Source organism: Panthera pardus, unplaced genomic scaffold (genome assembly GCF_024362965.1).
Source record: "Panthera pardus isolate Hobbes unplaced genomic scaffold, ASM2436296v1 HiC_scaffold_26, whole genome shotgun sequence".
NCBI classification, from domain to species: Eukaryota; Metazoa; Chordata; class Mammalia; order Carnivora; family Felidae; genus Panthera; species Panthera pardus.
The window spans coordinates 32,360,320-32,376,579 of record NW_026526832.1 but is presented as its reverse complement, the minus strand read 5'-3'; the positions used below and the strand labels follow the sequence as shown (position 1 = coordinate 32,376,579).

At 51.5% G+C, this 16,260-nt stretch overlaps 1 protein-coding gene across 4 annotated transcripts in view; it reads left to right on the top strand.

The window, feature by feature from the left end:
• LPIN1 (lipin 1) overlaps positions 1-16,260 on the top strand; it is a 129,292-nt gene extending 113,032 nt beyond the window's left edge. For all 4 annotated transcript variants that reach the window (XM_019451692.2, XM_019451709.2, XM_019451706.2 and 1 more), the window contains 4 exons: positions 4,085-4,237; positions 10,508-10,622; positions 11,397-11,500; positions 14,419-16,260. In XM_019451692.2, the coding sequence (XP_019307237.2) occupies positions 4,085-4,237; positions 10,508-10,622; positions 11,397-11,500; positions 14,419-14,578 (532 nt within the window). In that variant the 3' untranslated portion in view covers positions 14,579-16,260. The remainder of the gene's footprint in view (positions 1-4,084; positions 4,238-10,507; positions 10,623-11,396; positions 11,501-14,418) is intronic.

Genomic DNA, 16,260 nt, shown 5'->3' with positions numbered 1-16,260 from the left:
AGAAAGAGTGGGTATTTTTTTTAAAGACTGCATTAATCAGAGAGCTAAAATACAAAGATGTTTGAGTAAAAAGGTTGCTTGATTTTAAGACGCATCCCTGGATTCCAGACAAGCTGGTATTTCTGGATTCTCTCCCTCTTAAAAGTTTCCTGTTTCTTGGTTTTAAAGGACGTATTTATTTATTTAAATATGAAATGTCTTGTCAGATTGGTTTCCATACAATAGCCAGTGCACGTCCCAACAGGTGCCCTCCTCAATGCCCATCACCCACCCCCGCCTCCCTCCCACCCCCCATCAACCCTCAGTTTACTCTCAGTATTTAAGAGTCTCTTATGGTTTGCCTCCCTCCCTCTCTAACCTTCTTTGTTTTTTTTCCCTTCCCCTCCCCCATGGTCTTCTGTTAAGTTTCTCAGGATCCACATAAGAGTGAAAACATGGGATCTGTCTTTCTCTGTAGGACTTATTTCACTTAGCATAACATTCTCCAGTTCCGTCCACGTTGCTACAAAAGGCCAGATTTATTCATAAGCAAGTCTAGAGATGAACCCCTTAACCAGCATCAAATCTTCATGCTGGAGGACTAAGTCAGGGAGAAGTGGGCAGTTTGTGTTCTCTCATTCAGCAAATATTTACTAAGTGTCTGTGGCTTGCCAGGCACTGTTTTTGGCCCTGGGGTTACAGCAAGGCATGAGACCAAGTCCCCGCCCTCAGGGGGCTTATGGATTAACAAGAGATCACCTTCAAACCAGGAACTATACTGTAACATTAGTGATGGGTGCCATTAGGAAGACTAAAGCAGAGCAAAGGTTTTGTCGCTGAAGTGGGGATAGGGGAGTGTGTGTTTTACTTTTTTTTTTTTTTTTATTTTAACGTTTATTTATTATTGAGAAACAGAGACAGACAGAGCATGAGCAGGGGAGGGGCAGAGAGAAGGGGAGACACAGAATCCAAAGCAGGCTCCAGGCTCTGAGCTGTCAGCACAGAGCCCGACACGGGGCTCGAACGCAACGAACCTTCAAACTGTAAAATCATGACCTGAGCTGAAGTCAGCCGCCCACCCAACTGAGCCACCCAGGCAGCCCCCTTTTTTTTTTTAAACAATTTTTAAACAAATTTTGTCGATGCTTATTTATTTTTGAGAGAGAGGGAGAGAGACAAACAGAGCAAGAGCAGGGGAGGGGCAGAGAGAAGGGGAGACACAGAATCCAAAGCAGACTCCAGGCTCCGAGCTGTCAGCACAGAGCCCGACGTGGGGCTTGAACTTATAAACCGCGAGATCATGAGCTGAGCCGAAGTCGGACGCTTAACCGACTGAGCCACCCAGGCGCCCCGGGAGTGTGTGTTTTATTAAATAGGGGGACAAGGGAAGGGCCCTCTGAGGAGGTGATGTCTGAGCAGAGACCTAGGTGAGGTGAGGGAGTAAGCCTGGGGTGTGGGGAACAGTGTTCCAGGCAGAAGGAACAGCATGTGCAGGTGCCCAGTGCAGGAATGAGCATGGTGCCTCGGAAGACTGGCAAGGGCATCTTTCTGGTGAGTGGGAGTGAGGGAGTAAATGGGGTTGGAGAGAGCGATGGGGACCAGGTCTCACTGGCCTTGTGGAGTTTGGATTGTGTCTGAGAGAGATGTCGAGGCTCTTCAGGGTGTTGAGCACGCCGTGAGTGTGTTTTGAGGTTTCTTTCTGTGTCCAGACTTGGTGTGGGGGTGGGGGGGGGTTGGGAGCCGATTCAAGCTGCTGTGGGAATAGAGGTGAGAGGCCCCGTCCCGGTAGCAGGGGACTCGGGGGTGGTTTGGGGTCCTTGCTGGGGTGGAGTTGAGGCCGTGGGGGCGGTGGGGGGCAGTGGTCATGAGAAGTAGACTCCCAGGTGGCCCTGAGGTTTGACCTTTCACCTGGGCCAGCGAGAGCCACTTGCTTAGCAAGGACGCGGCAGGAGCGCCCGTGCACATTTGACTGTGGGCACACCGCGTCGGGGGTACGTCGTCTGTCTCATTAGTGATGGGGCGGTTTGTGGTTGCACGTATTGGCCTGGAGCTTAAGAGAGGCGTCTGGACTGGAAGTATAAATCTGGAAGGATGCCAGGTACAGATCGTGTTTAAAAAACGTTTAGTGTATTTTATTTAGCCCAATACGTACATGGAAACCGTTACCGTTTAAAATCAATATAAAAATTACTAACGGGAGATAGCTTCTGTTTTTTTACAGTAAGCCTTTGAAACGTGGCATACCTTTGATCTTAACAGCTCATCTCGTTTTGGTCACTAAGCTTTCAAGGGTTAAAACGAGGGGAGTGCAGTCCTGCTCAGGCAGTAAGGTTGTATGTCATCGAAGAGTTGGCCTGCGATCTGTGTTTCATTCCCAACACTGCTGGCACCCAACGTGTGGGGCTGTCGCACGACGCGGTTCTGAAATTCCCTACAGGCGCCACCTGGGTGTCCCAACAATTCAGTCCACTTCTGACACCAGCTGCCCAGAGGTAGGGTAGACCCCACAGGTTAGGGGCCCGGTCCAAAGACACCTCCCACCGCAGATGCCAGCCGCGAATAGGAGGTCCCTAGTTTATCCCCGCTTGTGCCCAACTTGGCTACAGATCAGGGGTCCCCACAACCGCCTCTCGGGTTTAATAATGTGCTATAAAGGCTCACAGAACTTAGGCAAACGCTCGGGTTTATTCTACAGGATACAAATGAACAGCCGGGTGCAGAGGCACATAGAACGATGTCTGGAAGGGTCTCGTCTCCACGGGGTGGGGGTGTGTCCCAGCACGTGGAGGCACTCAACCTGCCTCTCCCAACCCTGAACCCCATTGTTGAGGGGTTTTGTGTAGGCACGATTGATTAGATCATTGACTGTTGGTGATTGAATTCCGTCTCCAGCCCCTCTGCCTTGCCCAGAATTTGTGTGCGTGGGGCGGGGGGGGGGGGGGGGGGGGATGGGTGGGGGAGGGGTTGGTGGGGATGAAAGTTCCTGCCCTCAGATTGCATGGCTGGTCCCTATGGCAACCGTGGCCTCCCTCATCAGCATAAACTCAGGGGTGTGTGGAGGAAGGGGCTTGTGTTGGATAATAGGTGCCTGGTCACTCAGAAAGTCCAAGGGTGTGGAAGCTCTGTGCTGGGACCCGGGGATGAGAACCACAGAGATCTGTATCGTATCACAACATCACAAATAGCGCACGCCGCTCCGGTTTGTTTGTGGCATTCAGGGCCGTCAGGGAGTGGGTGTGATCCCGCGGGGAGTGAGGCGGTGAGGACCCCAGGACTCGGGCACCTAGAGCCTGGGTGGAGACGGGGCCCAGGCCTATCTGGGAAGAGCCGGCTGCTGCTGGAAGCAGACTGGGGACGGTGGGGACCGGAAGCCGGGGGACGGAGGCGCTCCAGAGGGAGGGACTGTCACACGTGCTGGGTGTGCCACGAAGTCTGTTTCTATGCGGCGTCGCAGGGACCTGGGGGGGCTAGCAAGGCAGGGGACCGAGTCCGCTTGAAGCGGGGTGACGCGGGTGGAGAAGTGTGGTCAGTGCAGACACAAGGCCGAGGGAGCAGGGCGACGGGGAATCGGTGCGGAGAAGGAAAACCCAAGGCGGTGGTTGTGTTTAGGACGAGATGAGAGGGGGCGGGTACGTATTTATGTGCTTTCGGGAATCATCCCGCCGACGGGAGGATTTGATGGCGTGTGTCGGGGGCGGGGGGACGGGCTCCGTGCTGCGGTGCACCTGCAGGGACCCTGTGCGCTGGTGGCTGGGTGGCCTTTCCGGGGAGCAGGGACCCGGAAGATGAGCAGTGCAGGGGCAGGTAGCCCGGCCAGTTTGCATAGAGCCTCAGCGTCTCCAGCATAAAGCGGAGGGAAAAGCCCTACCGAACGGACTTGCCGTGAGGATCAAACCAAGTGAGGGACGTGGGCTCAGTGAGGGACAGCGAAAAGCATTCAGGCTTCCCTCTCAGTGCCAAATAGTGTTGTATAGGAGGTGGCCTTCTGCTGGTGAGGAAGCTTGCAGCAATGCCTTTCTTCGAGAAACACAGGTCAGGGTGTGTGAACGCAGAGCGGTTCGGTCGCGGGATGCCGTGACACCCGAATGCTTTGTCTCTTTTGCAGAAACGGATATAAGTTTCTCTACTGTTCTGCACGTGCCATCGGGATGGCGGACATGACGAGGGGCTATTTGCACTGGGTCAACGAGAGGGGCACGGTGCTGCCTCAGGGGCCCCTGCTGCTGAGCCCAAGCAGTCTCTTCTCGGCCTTGCACAGGTATGGCTCTCGCTTACACACCTCCCGCCCCACATCTGCCGGCCAGTTCCGCCCCCGCCCCTCTTCCCTGCAAGGTTTTGCAAGCATAGCCTCTTAACTGGTCTGCCCTGGCCCATCTCCTGAGCCACAGTGGGCACCAGCAGATCCGTCCTAAGATGCAGGTCTGGTTCTGTCACCTCCTCCACACCCTTCTTCAGCTCATCGTGGCTCTCAGGATCAAGTCCACATTCATGAGCTCGGGTCACGTGACTCTTCCTGACTCGCCCCTGCCCTGCTTTGCAGTTTTTGAAACTCGTTCTCCAGAACAGAGTTCTCTACTTGAAGCCTCCAGTGTGCGCACATGCTGTTCCCTCGGTGTGGGCAGCTGTCCCTCCACCGTGGCCGGTCTGAGTCTTAAGGATTCTGAGAATCAACTTGCATTCTGTCTAATCGGGGGCCTGGACCGGGTTAAGTGGCCCCTCGACCAGCCGCCGCCTGGCCTTGGTCTCCCAGAACACTCACCCTTTCTGGGAGTTCTGGTTACGCCGTTTGTTTTGTTTTGTTTTTAATTTTTTAAATTTATTTTGACAGGGAGGGAGAGCGAGTGAGCAGGGGAGGGGCAGAGAGAGAGGGAGAGGCAGAGCAGGCTCTGTGCTGGGAGTTGCGAAGCCTGACATGAGGCTCAGTCTCACAAACTGTGAGATCATGACCTGAGCCAAAACCAAGAGTCAGACGCTCAACTGACTCAACCATCCAGGCGCCCAACACTGTTTTAATGGCCCTCTAACGTCGCTAGCCAGCCTCTGATTACCCTTCTCCCTACACCACCCCCTTCCCCGCCACAGCCGCGTTCAGAGAAGCCGGGCCAAACTGAGTCTGGCCTCCTGGCGTTGGAGAGGAGAACACCGGGCTTCCCGGTAGCTTGAGGCCCAGGACAGCCTCCCTGACTGCTCTCAAAGCACAATCTACTGTGGTCGTAATAGGACGTTGGTCCTGTCAAAGGCTGGTTCTAAGTATCAGAGAATTCTGTCTTCAAGACCCAGTGACATGCTTTGGTATGATTCTGCCTCAGTTTGACAACCCGATAAGCTGCTTGCTGCCGCTAACCATGCAAACGACAGAAACATCCAGATGGGCCCGAAGCGCCATATTGGCTCCTCCTGGGGTATTTGTTCTTCAGCTCTGTGGATCCCTTTTCTTTAAAAAAAAAAAATTTTTTTTTTGTATTTATTTATTTTTGAGAGAGAGACAGGGCACAAGTGGGGAGGGGCAGAGAGAGAAGGAGACAGAATCCGAAGCAGGGTTCAGGCTCTGAGCTGTCGGCACAGAGCCTGATGCGGGGCTCGAACTCACAGACCGTGAGACCGTGACCTGAGCCGAAGTCAGACGCTTAACCCACTGAGCCACCCAGGCACCCCATCTGTGGATCCCTTTTCTATCACAGCTTTGCTTTGTGTGATTTGTAATTTTTTTTTTTTTTTTTTTTTTTCCTGTAGTAAAAGATCTCCCGTTGAAACTTGTAGTTTCTGGGCAAGAAATTTGGGCAAAACTTATGGATGCCATAGTGCATTTCAGATCCTGAGAGCTGTCCTGACAGTGTAGGTCTGGGTACAAATCCAGACTTGAGTGAAATGAGGTCCCTGACTTATGTCGACACTTTGTAGCAAGCTACTCATTATCAGGTATTAAGTACTGAGGATTTGCGAGGCAAGGCAGAATGTTGACATTATTACTCTGATATCCTACCACTAAATACATGTTTAAGGTAATCCTTTTCATTTTTTCCTCTTATTTAAATAGCACTGTCCAAGATCTATTGCCTTTTCCTTGTGAGGACTTACTAAACCAAACCAGGAAACCTCACAATGTGTGTGCCCTCTCAGAGGTCGGAGATGATGGTCACAGCCAACAGCCTGTTCCTTCTAATACTACTTTCCAGCCCGAGCTGTTCTGGGTATTAGCTGCCCTGCAGATTTTCTAGAATTGACGGGCAAGTCTGTGGGAGCCAGAATGACCTTCCCTAGCAAGATGCTTTCATTGGGTGTTCTTTTTTTTTTAATTAAAAAAATTTTTTTTTGACATTTATTTATTTTTGACAGACCGAGAGAGACAGAGCATGAGCAGGGTAGGGGCAGAGAGAGAGGGAGACACAGGATGGGAAACAGGCTCCAGGCTCCGAGCTGTCAGCACAGAGCCCGACGCGGGGCTCGAACCCACAAACCGCGAGATCGTGACCTGAGCCTCAGTCGGACGCTTAACTGACTGAACCACCCAGGTGCCCCGGGGGCAGTTTTGATTGTACCGCCTGGGTCTAAATTGGAATGAAGGAAAATAAACATTGTGGGCAGAGCACGGTCTGTAGGGATAGCAGAGAGGGTTCTGAAGTGAGGACGGAGACCCCCCCCCCCAAAGTGGACCCCCCTTCTCCGCGCCCCCCTCTCCCCCCCCCAAGCTCTGATGCTGCCTGGAGACTGACTGGTGGTGTGGCAAGCGGTGCTTCCCCTTCCTGGGTCTGTTTCCTCACCTGCCAGTTGGGAGGGTTCTGTTCGATGATCTCAAGTGTCCCTTCCAGCCCTGAAATGCTATGATTCAAGGAAACGTGTCTGAAAAAAAGAAGCCGATGGAATCTGTTTCACACACCTGATCTTTTGGTTCAGGAGCTTCTTCTTTTAAAGTAGAGATTGGCTTTGAGTCATGTGATTCTTTTTAGTCAGCTGGCCTTTTTTTTTGTTGTGGCGTCAGGGCATTTTAGATCATTTTCATAAGCCCTCTGTGAACACAGGGCACATTCCTAGTAAGGCACGGCGCATCTCATGGCGGGGGGATCTCGCTGATGACAGGCAGGTTGGACAGATTAGCCTTGGCCAAGTCCCAAGACGGGGTTCCTGGGCAGATGTGACCTTCCTGGAGTTTGGCAGAGACAGAGGCTGGCCTCTGTCTCTGGGAAACGAGAAGCTGTTTCAACAGCGACCACGTTTTCCCTTCGGGGTTTGCTGAGGTGCTCGGAGACTTGGATAAATGACACGTAATTGTTTCCTGGAGGAAGATTACCTCAAGGGTGAGTTGAGTGACCAGGGACTAATTGCAAATGCAGATCACTGAAGACAGGCTGTGCCAGGGAGCATTCTGGACAGGAGCCCTCACCGCTTCTTCCCGGGTCACCTTAGTGCCCACGAGGAGCCTTGCACTAGTGGCGTGGGGCCACGGCGTGTTTTCTTAGTGTGTATTTTTTTTACCCGGTATGTGCGCGTGGAGACACCTTCCTCCCCACCTGCCACTTACCCACACCCTCAAGCACACAGGCTGTGGGTATGTGCGTGCATGAGAGAGAGAGAGAGAGAGAGAGAGAGAGAGATTGAAGCAGCAAGCTGAATTTGGATGGTGTCCTCCAGGTGGATTGAAGTTTGAGACTCATAATCAGACATCAGCCATGTTTCTACCCATAAGGGTCCTAAGATATAGAATATAAAACTCTTTAGTGTTAAGGTTAAGAAGGGCTCTGGAGTCCACAGAAGTCAGTACAGAGCCAGGACCAGCCTTTGGGGTTTTTGACACTCAGGTTAAAGCTATGTCACCACCACCACCACCATCAGCAGCAGCAGCATCTAAATTGCATTTTTAAAAAATGCTTGTTTATTTTTGAGAGAGAGAGAGAGAGCACGCATGAGCAGGGGAGGGGTAGAGAGGGAGGGAGGGAGGGAGACAGAGGATCCGAAGCAGGCTCCGTGCTGACAGCACAGAGCCCGACGTGGAGCTCGAACTCACGAACCCCAAGATCATGACCTGAGCCGTAGTCAGATGCTCAACCTACTGAGCCACCCAGGCACGCCTAAATTACATTTTGAGCAGATACAGAAGACTATTTCTAAGATATATGCGGGGTATAAACGATAATCAAAGAGTGAACACCAGCATACCCACCATCCAGTGAAAGCAAAGGGACAGACCATTCCTTTTGAAATCCTAGTAGTGACGTTAGCCACTGTCCCTGAATCTTTGTGAAACATCCCTTGCTGTTCTAAGCTGTGTTATCACATACATTTGTGACCCTAACCGATACGTTTAATTGTGCACGCGTGTGAACTTTATGTAAACCTACCGTGTGTTCTGTGGGGCTGGCTGTTTTCGCTCAACAATATGTTCCCGTGACTGTTGAGTAGACCTGTAACCCATTCATTTTACGTCTGTCTGCGCTCCTGTTGTAGGACCTACCACGGTTCATCCGTGCCACTACGGATGGAGACTTGGGTCACTTCCAGCTTTTTACCATTGAGAGCTGCACTTCTTGTGTGTGCCCGCTGGGGGCGCACTCACTAGCTGCTTTAGCGTGAACACTTAGGAGCGGGATTTCTGGCCACAGAGCATAGGCACACATTCAGCGTTACGAGTTTGTTCCAAACTGTTTTCCAAAGGGGTCGAACCCATTTATGCACCATCAGTGGTGTGGAAATGCCCCCCCCCCTGCTCTACTTTCTTGCCAGCACGTCAGCTGTTTACATTTTTGCTCGTCCGGTGGGTGTGAAATGTCTGTCTGCGTGTGTGTGTTGTCCGTTTGGGCCTCATCTTCTGTGAGGTGCCTGTTCACGTTTCTTTCTCAATTTCCTTTTTGGTTCGTAAGTGTGTGTTACAGATTGTATATATGTAGCCTTTGTTATGAGCGCTGCAGACAGCTGTCCCCTGGTCTATCGCTTGTGATGAACATAAATTCTCAGTTTCATGTACTTGAACATATCATCTCCCCTGTAGTTTGTGCTATTTGTGTGTTAAAAAAGGGCTTCCCTGGCCGAGGGCATGAAGGTAGCCTCCTGTATTTTATCTAAAGGTGTTGGCCTTTCAGGTTTCGGCGTGTAAACCACCAGGAATTGATTTTTGCGTGTGGAGTGCGGGAGAGTCCATTTCCCTTCTTTTTTTTTGCCTTCCTTAAAGGGATGTTCAGTTGTCCCAGCACCATTTACTGAAATGATTGCCCATTTCCTCTTGCTCTGAACTGTCGTCGTGCTCGTGAATCAAGTGTCCATCAATGTGTGGTTTGGTTTCTGGCCTTTGCTCTTGTGTGTAACTGACTATCAAGTCTTACAAGAGCATACAGACAAAATCCTGTCGAGAGTTTGACTGAAATGACAGTGAATCTGTAGCTCAATTTCGGGAGAATTAGTATCTCCTTATAATATTGAATCTCCCAGTTCACTTACATGGTGTATTTCATTTAGGTCTTCCCTATTATGTTTCAATAACATTTATAATTTTATCCATAAAAGTCTGGCACATCTTTCTAGTAGGTTTATTCCTAGACCTTTGAGATTTTAGAGTTCTGTGTACAGAATTACATGTTTACCTGTTTGTTTCTTCTGATGCGTGAAAATGCAATTGATTTTTGTACATTAATTTTTTTTCTATACCAATTTTATAGCCAGCATCGGATTGATCTCTTATCAATAATGGTAATTCGTCTGTGGATTAGTTTTTTAATCAATTATTATTATTATTTTTGTGTGTGTGAATAGCGAGAGCTTCTATTCTCTCCTTCCCTATCCTGATAACTTTTATGTTTTCCTTACATCACCGCGCCAATGAGGACCCGCAGCGCATTGTCGGGGCGAAATGGCCACAGGGGCCACCTGTTGTTCCACTCTTACCGGGGCACTTGCCGTGCATGTGGACCATTCCCTGCTATTCCGGGTTTAAGATGTTTCATCTTGGGTAGATACCACATTGTATCAAATGCCCTGCCTGTGTCTATTGACCAGGTATATTTTCTGGTACTTGAATCTGTTACCCTGTTATACTGCGTTACTTGGTTTAGCGTATCGAATTACTCTTGTGTTCCTGGAATAAAACTCATGCGCAAAAAGTTGTTGCAGTCAGTTTGCACGTCCATACTTAGTTAGGACGTTTGCACTGACGTCTCACTCGTGAGGTTGGCCCCCTCTTCGCTCATATTTTTCTCCTCTGAGTCTCGTGTTTGAGGTGACACTAGCCTCATAAAATGAGCGTCGAGACGTTCTCCCTTCTTGTGTGTCTGGAATTCTTTGTAACTCGGGTGCCTGGTGGAGGTCTTTGGTAAAATCACTTGTCCTCAGCGTTTGCTCTGTGGGAAGACTGGAAAGTACAGATTCTCCGCCTTCTCTCTCGTGCTTTTCGGGGACCGCCGCCCTGACTTACGCATGGTTGCCTTTTGAAGATACGGGAATGTTCTTAGTGTCACGGCATCTTCGGCATCTAAAAGTAGTTTGATGCTCCTGAAGCCCCTCCTCTCAGGCTGATCCATTGATTATTTATTTGTTTTCACAGAGAAGTGATTGAAAAGAAGCCCGAGAAGTTTAAAGTCCAGTGTCTGACAGACATCAAAAATCTGTTTTTTCCAAACACGGAACCCTTTTACGCTGCTTTTGGAAACCGACCGGCCGTAAGTAACAGACGGGCTGCGTGAGAGCTCTTGAAACTTACTGTCTTTTCTGACAGCGGTCATCGGAAGGGTGGGCCTGGGTGACAGTGTGGCGCCAGCATCCCCTCCCACCAGCAGTAGTTGTAAGGAGAGACTGCACATTATTTCGTGGCCTTTTGTTTCCTTGGAAGCTCGGCTAGTGGATTTCCATCTGAAGCTTGCAGTGTCGGACTAGAAACTTCAGATTCCAAATGACTTGCTGAATTAGTAAAACAAGAACATCGAATAGGCTTGGCCCCTTTCTACCAGGAGGGTACCACAAAGCCAAGCCTTAACGCCACGGTGAATTTGGCATCGCAGGTTTTAAGAGCACTGTTGCCTACGGTAAAAGATTTTAATGTGTACTACCCACATTTTTGCTGGAGAGTTTAGCAGTCTGGATAATACAGTTGGGTACTAACTTCCCAGGAAGAGACTTCCCCTTTTGAAACTTATGCCTGAGAAAACGGGTCAGAGAATAAAACAGCCTCAAGGGGTGTGAGAATTGCAGGGGACGAGGCGACGAGGTAGGCTGTTTACTCATTAGCTCAGTTCTTGCATGGATGAGCGAACCAAGGCCCGGGGGGAAATCTGATTTAATAATTTCACATCCAGAGATATTCTTCCTCTACACTCCTTGGAAGTATAGTTGGGGTTAATGAGAGTTTTATAAGACTGCATCAGATCCGGAATATTGCGTATTCGTATTTACAATGAACTCTTTTTTTTTTCTAATTTGTACTTCACCAAATACAGGATGTGTATTCGTATAAGCAAGTAGGAGTGTCTTTGAACAGAATATTTACTGTCAATCCCAAAGGAGAACTTGTACAGGAGCACGCAAAGACCAACACCTCCTCGTGAGTATCGCGCATGTTTTGTGGGATTCCTGGGTCATTACGTTGTCGTTGCGGTCTCCCTCTTGGAATGATGTTTTAAGGTTCACAGTATGCCTTTTTATCCTTTGTTTCCTGTATTTTAATCTTCAGTTCCTGCCAAGAAAATGTATTTTAACTCCTTGTATTTTGTCCAAAACCTCACTTTTGGACCGTCTGCATGAACTCAGATCCCCTCTGGATCCCCACAGTCTAAACTTCGTGGACAGGTTCTGCCACCGAGTGGAACGGAACGAGTTTCAAAACTAGTGGTTTAGATTTGCCAAGCTAGGCTTGAAAAGCCTAGCACGCAAACGGGAAATGTAACCAGACTGAACTAGCCTGTGAAGCTGTATTTACAGGCGAGACACTCTAGGTGTTTTCACACACGGACCTGAGATGACGCTTACCAGAAATGTAAGAATTCTTCTCGTCCCCTTGGTCGGAGCCCCGTCTGCCTGAGGCAGGGGGCTGACTTGGGCTCCCGTTTGAAATGAGGCATCCTGGCCGGCTGCAGGATCTCTCTGGACCCTGGGGTGCTTCACCCTGGCCTCCTAGCTCCTCAGAGTGGGAAGCCTTTCCTTGGCCCTCGTGGTGGTGAGCTTTGCCCACCGGGCGACCCTGGGCACACGGTTGCCCTCCTGCTTGGCCTGTTCCAGAGGCTGCAGGGTGTGTTCAGACCTAGAAAAGCGCCCGGGGCCCGAGTGACCCCACGGGGGCCTGTGGGACCCTCCTCACGAGGAGGGGAGCTGGGGGGTTGGTGTTCTGCAGATACCTCCAGTGGTTTTAGGTAGAGGAGAGATTTAGGTTCCCCCCAGAGCACATTTTTACTTCCAAGATGATCCTTTTACCTGCTCAGGCTTCGTGGAGCCCAAACGGGGGCCAGCTTCAGGCTGGAGGGAGCCCTGGGGCCTGCCCCCCTCAGCTGCCTCCCCCAGTCGTGCCTGCTTCTAGGCAGTTCGCAAGACACGTGGGGAGAAAGGACAATGGAGCCAGGGGCCTCCTCCGTCCTTGGAACGTGAGGCTGCCTCCCGACTGGCGACTGGCGGGACGAGAGTGGGGACGGACTGCCTCCTTCCCACCAGCCGTGCAGGGTCTCTCTGCCCGCCGTGCTCGGCCTGGCCCCGACAGCACCCACCTGGGTCTCCCGTCTCCCATGTTCCCCAGCACAGCGCCCTCCATGTGCAAGGGTTTCCTGGTCTGGAGAAGGTCTAAGAAGAAGTCTCTTTTTCAGGGTCACAAAGAACTTGAACTGATGGGACGCTGCACGTAGCAGGTCCGTCACAAGGGGGCGTGGGAGGAGGGTTCGCCCCCGAGGCCTGTGAGGTTGTCACATTCGCTGAGTCTCTGGGCCCAGGGTGGGCGGCTGCGTGGGCTGCGCGGGAGGGACTCTGTCCATTGTCATCCCCACGCTGGGTGGGGGCCGCAGCCCTCCCTGTGCGGGAGCACCTCTCCTTCCTGTCTCTGGCACTGAACTTGGGGCCGTCACCTCGGATCCCGGGACGCTGTCCCTGAGAAACCCCTGAGCCGCCTTCCGATGGAGCCTTGCCGGTCCGCGGGGCCCGGGGTAGAGTTCCAGTGGAGTGCAGACGGGCCCAGCCTGTACCCGGAGCACTCCACAGTTTGGATCTGAGGCCTGCCACCGAGGGGCTGTTCCCGCGGGGGGCCGGGGGGGGGGGGGGCGCCTCCCACAGCCACAGAGCTCAAATGGGTCTTAAAGCCGGGAGGCGTTTTAAAAATCTGTTTCACTCCCCAGGAAACGCATCATTCTCCCTCATTAGGGGAGATTCTGTGCAAGCACGAGGTTCCGCATAAGCCCTTCGGGGGTCCTTTATTAAATACACACTCTTGTCCTTATGGAATAAGTTATTTGACGCCTGAGAACATGCGAATTCCCGGAGTTTGTGTCGAAAGCCCATTTTGGTTTTTAGAAAATTGGAACCGGAGGGGGACCCGGTGACTGTCGGGGAGGACTCTGGGGAGGTGCGGAGAGGTCTGGGCCTGTCGGAGTTTCTAGTTGGAGGCGCCCGGAGGTCTGAAAATGCATATTCAGTGTAGCAACTTCCTTTTTGTAGCATAGGCCACAGAGACCAACCCGCGGCGTCTTGAGAATACACACAAAATGGCGTGGGAGACTATTGCAGGGAATGTTGAGAAACACTGATCTAGCCCCAACTCCATATTCTGTAAAGATGAAGGGCCTGAGGCCCAGAGAGGGCAAGACACTTGCCTAAGGTTGCACAGCAAATAAGGTGGGAGGCTTTTTCCCTAAGGCTGATGATTAGCGAGGGCTGATTATTTCCTAATGTTAATACTGTATGTTGAAGAAATTCCTCGAGCACTGAATCTGCATTATTTAATTGTCACATTTGGTATTTTATTTAATTCTCATGCGAACACTGGGGCAGTTTTCCTTTCCCTTTCCCTTTCGGTTGAGGACGTTACGGCTTAGAAGGATGAAGCCCTTTGCCCAGGGTCACTCAGCAGAGCTGCAGGTCACGTCTGTGTCCCCTTGACCCAAGGCCCAGGCTTTTTTCCTTGCACAGTGGCAGCGGTCTCTGTTTGATCATCCAGAGATGGGCTTTATCTGAGATTCTTCTCCCTGTGCTCGTCCGTGAGCTCCACGCCGATTCCCGCTTGTCCCCCTTCTTCTGTCCTTCCTGCCAAGTCAGGTTCCACCCGCCTTGCCCAGGGGGCCTTCTCCACGCCTCTTGCCATCCTCACTGACTGCCTGTGAATTGGTGAGGAATTGTTCTAGAACAGCTGCCATAGCGTTAGCAGGTGGCTTGTGTCCCCGGGTTGGTGGCTGTCTCCTGACTTCCAAGCCCCGCGCAGGGTACAGGCAGGTGTCCCCGCGGCTGGGTGTCCCTCGGGGGCAGTGACGCTGTCCGTCTTCCTTCCAGGTACGTGCGACTCTGCGAAGTGGTTGACCACGTTTTCCCGCTGCTGAAAAGAAGCCATTCTTCGGACTTCCCCTGCTCGGATACTTTCAGTAATTTCACCTTCTGGAGAGAGCCACCGCCACCTTTCGAAAACCAGGATGTTCATTCTTCCTCCGCATGAAACGTCCCAAGCAGCCTCCTGACGTCGTGTGAAGACCCGGCGCCCCCGATTGAAGGATAGGTTTTGGGAGCCGTGGAGCAGGAGCCCAGGAGCCTGACGTGCCGTCATTTGCTTAAGAGCAGAGAAATCGGAGGGGCGTCTCTCCCCCTTCCCGGTGCCCCGGGGTTGGCGTTTCTGAGTGAAGTGTGAAGGGGGTGCTTTGCAGGCTTGGGGGGCGGGGGGATCAGGTGCGTTTAAAGCGTGGGAGGCATGTCTCGGTCATGGCTGAAAGCCAGTGGCAACGTTGTCCGGTCCCGTCCGGTCCCGCCCGCTCCCGCAGCAGCTCGTTATGGGCTGACGGGCCATGTGGCACAGGTGGCTGCCTGGGGGGGCGGGGGGGGGGGGGGTCCCTGCCGATGACAGTTCGGCTGAGGAACGCCAGATGCGCAGGACTTCGGTAGAGGAGGGGCACGTGTCCATTGGTGGCCTGTGTGCCACACCTCCTGCTGGTGCAGGGAGGGCTGAGGGTCCCTGGCTCTGCGGGGTCTCCGCCCTCACCCTGCTGGCTTGGCCCGCGGGGTCCCCCTGCAGGATTTGCCGACGGGTCTGATTGTTAGCTGAGGAGTTCTGGGGTTCCTTTGGTGAAAGGTAATCTAGGTCATGGGCGTCTTTCCCTCGCCGCCCCCCCTCCCCGCCTCCTCAGTTTCGTGGCCCGAGGCTGGAATATTTATGCCTTAATGCACCTGCGGCAGACGTTTTATTTAGAATGTGCTTTGTCCAGCTGTCTGTAACTTTGTAGCGCCTTAAGTTCGGATGACAGTAGACGTTACTAGGGCAGTGCTTGCCATCCGCTCGACTCCCTGCCAGCAGCCTCTATCCAGCCGGGCGGTGCCGTGGACGTGGTGGACTTGAACTGAGCTCGTGCCACACGGGAACGATGGGGAGCTCTGTCGGGAGCTCTCAGAAGAAGCGAGGTGGTTTTATGAAAATGGTTCCAAGAAGTTATGTTCTTTGTAGGCACGGTTATTTATTACTTCACTCTGACTGGGTTATTGTTACGAGCATTTTAGCCATATCCCTCCTATTATAACTGTCGTTAATATATTAAAAAGATGTAGAGGTGAGACCATCCAAAGAGCCTTATTCTGTATGTCTCATGACACTGACCTTCTTTTGGAATTTCTGGGTAATACATTTTCCTTCACTTTTCCGCCTCGAATTAAGGGCAAGGGGATAAATAATAATTTGAGTGACATTCTTTAAGCCGGCGGAAGAGAATTCCATTCCCTGGTTGTGAAATTGGCTTGTGGAGAGAACAGTTCGAAAAGTGAAAGAATTATTTTGGTAAAAGATTTTGCTTTACTTTTTGAAGTATTATTTTTTTAAAGAGTGTTTTACTCCAATGACTGAAGTGCTTTCCTACTTAAATCGCATATTGTTAGAGTCCTAGGGGGCAGAAAAGGCAACAGCTGAATGACATTTTACTCTTTCTGTGAAAGAAAATCCAGGCGTGTCACGGCCTTCATTGTGACCGGGGAGGGGGGGGGGGCTCTGTTAGCAAGGGGTGCCTTTCCTGAACGGTTCGCGTGGCCGCGCAGAGAAAGGCAAACACGTGCGTGTTGTGGATCCCGGATTTGCCTAGCGACGTGAACGTGCATGTGCAGATTCCCTTTTACAAATGATTAAAAATTGTTCTGCCTTAA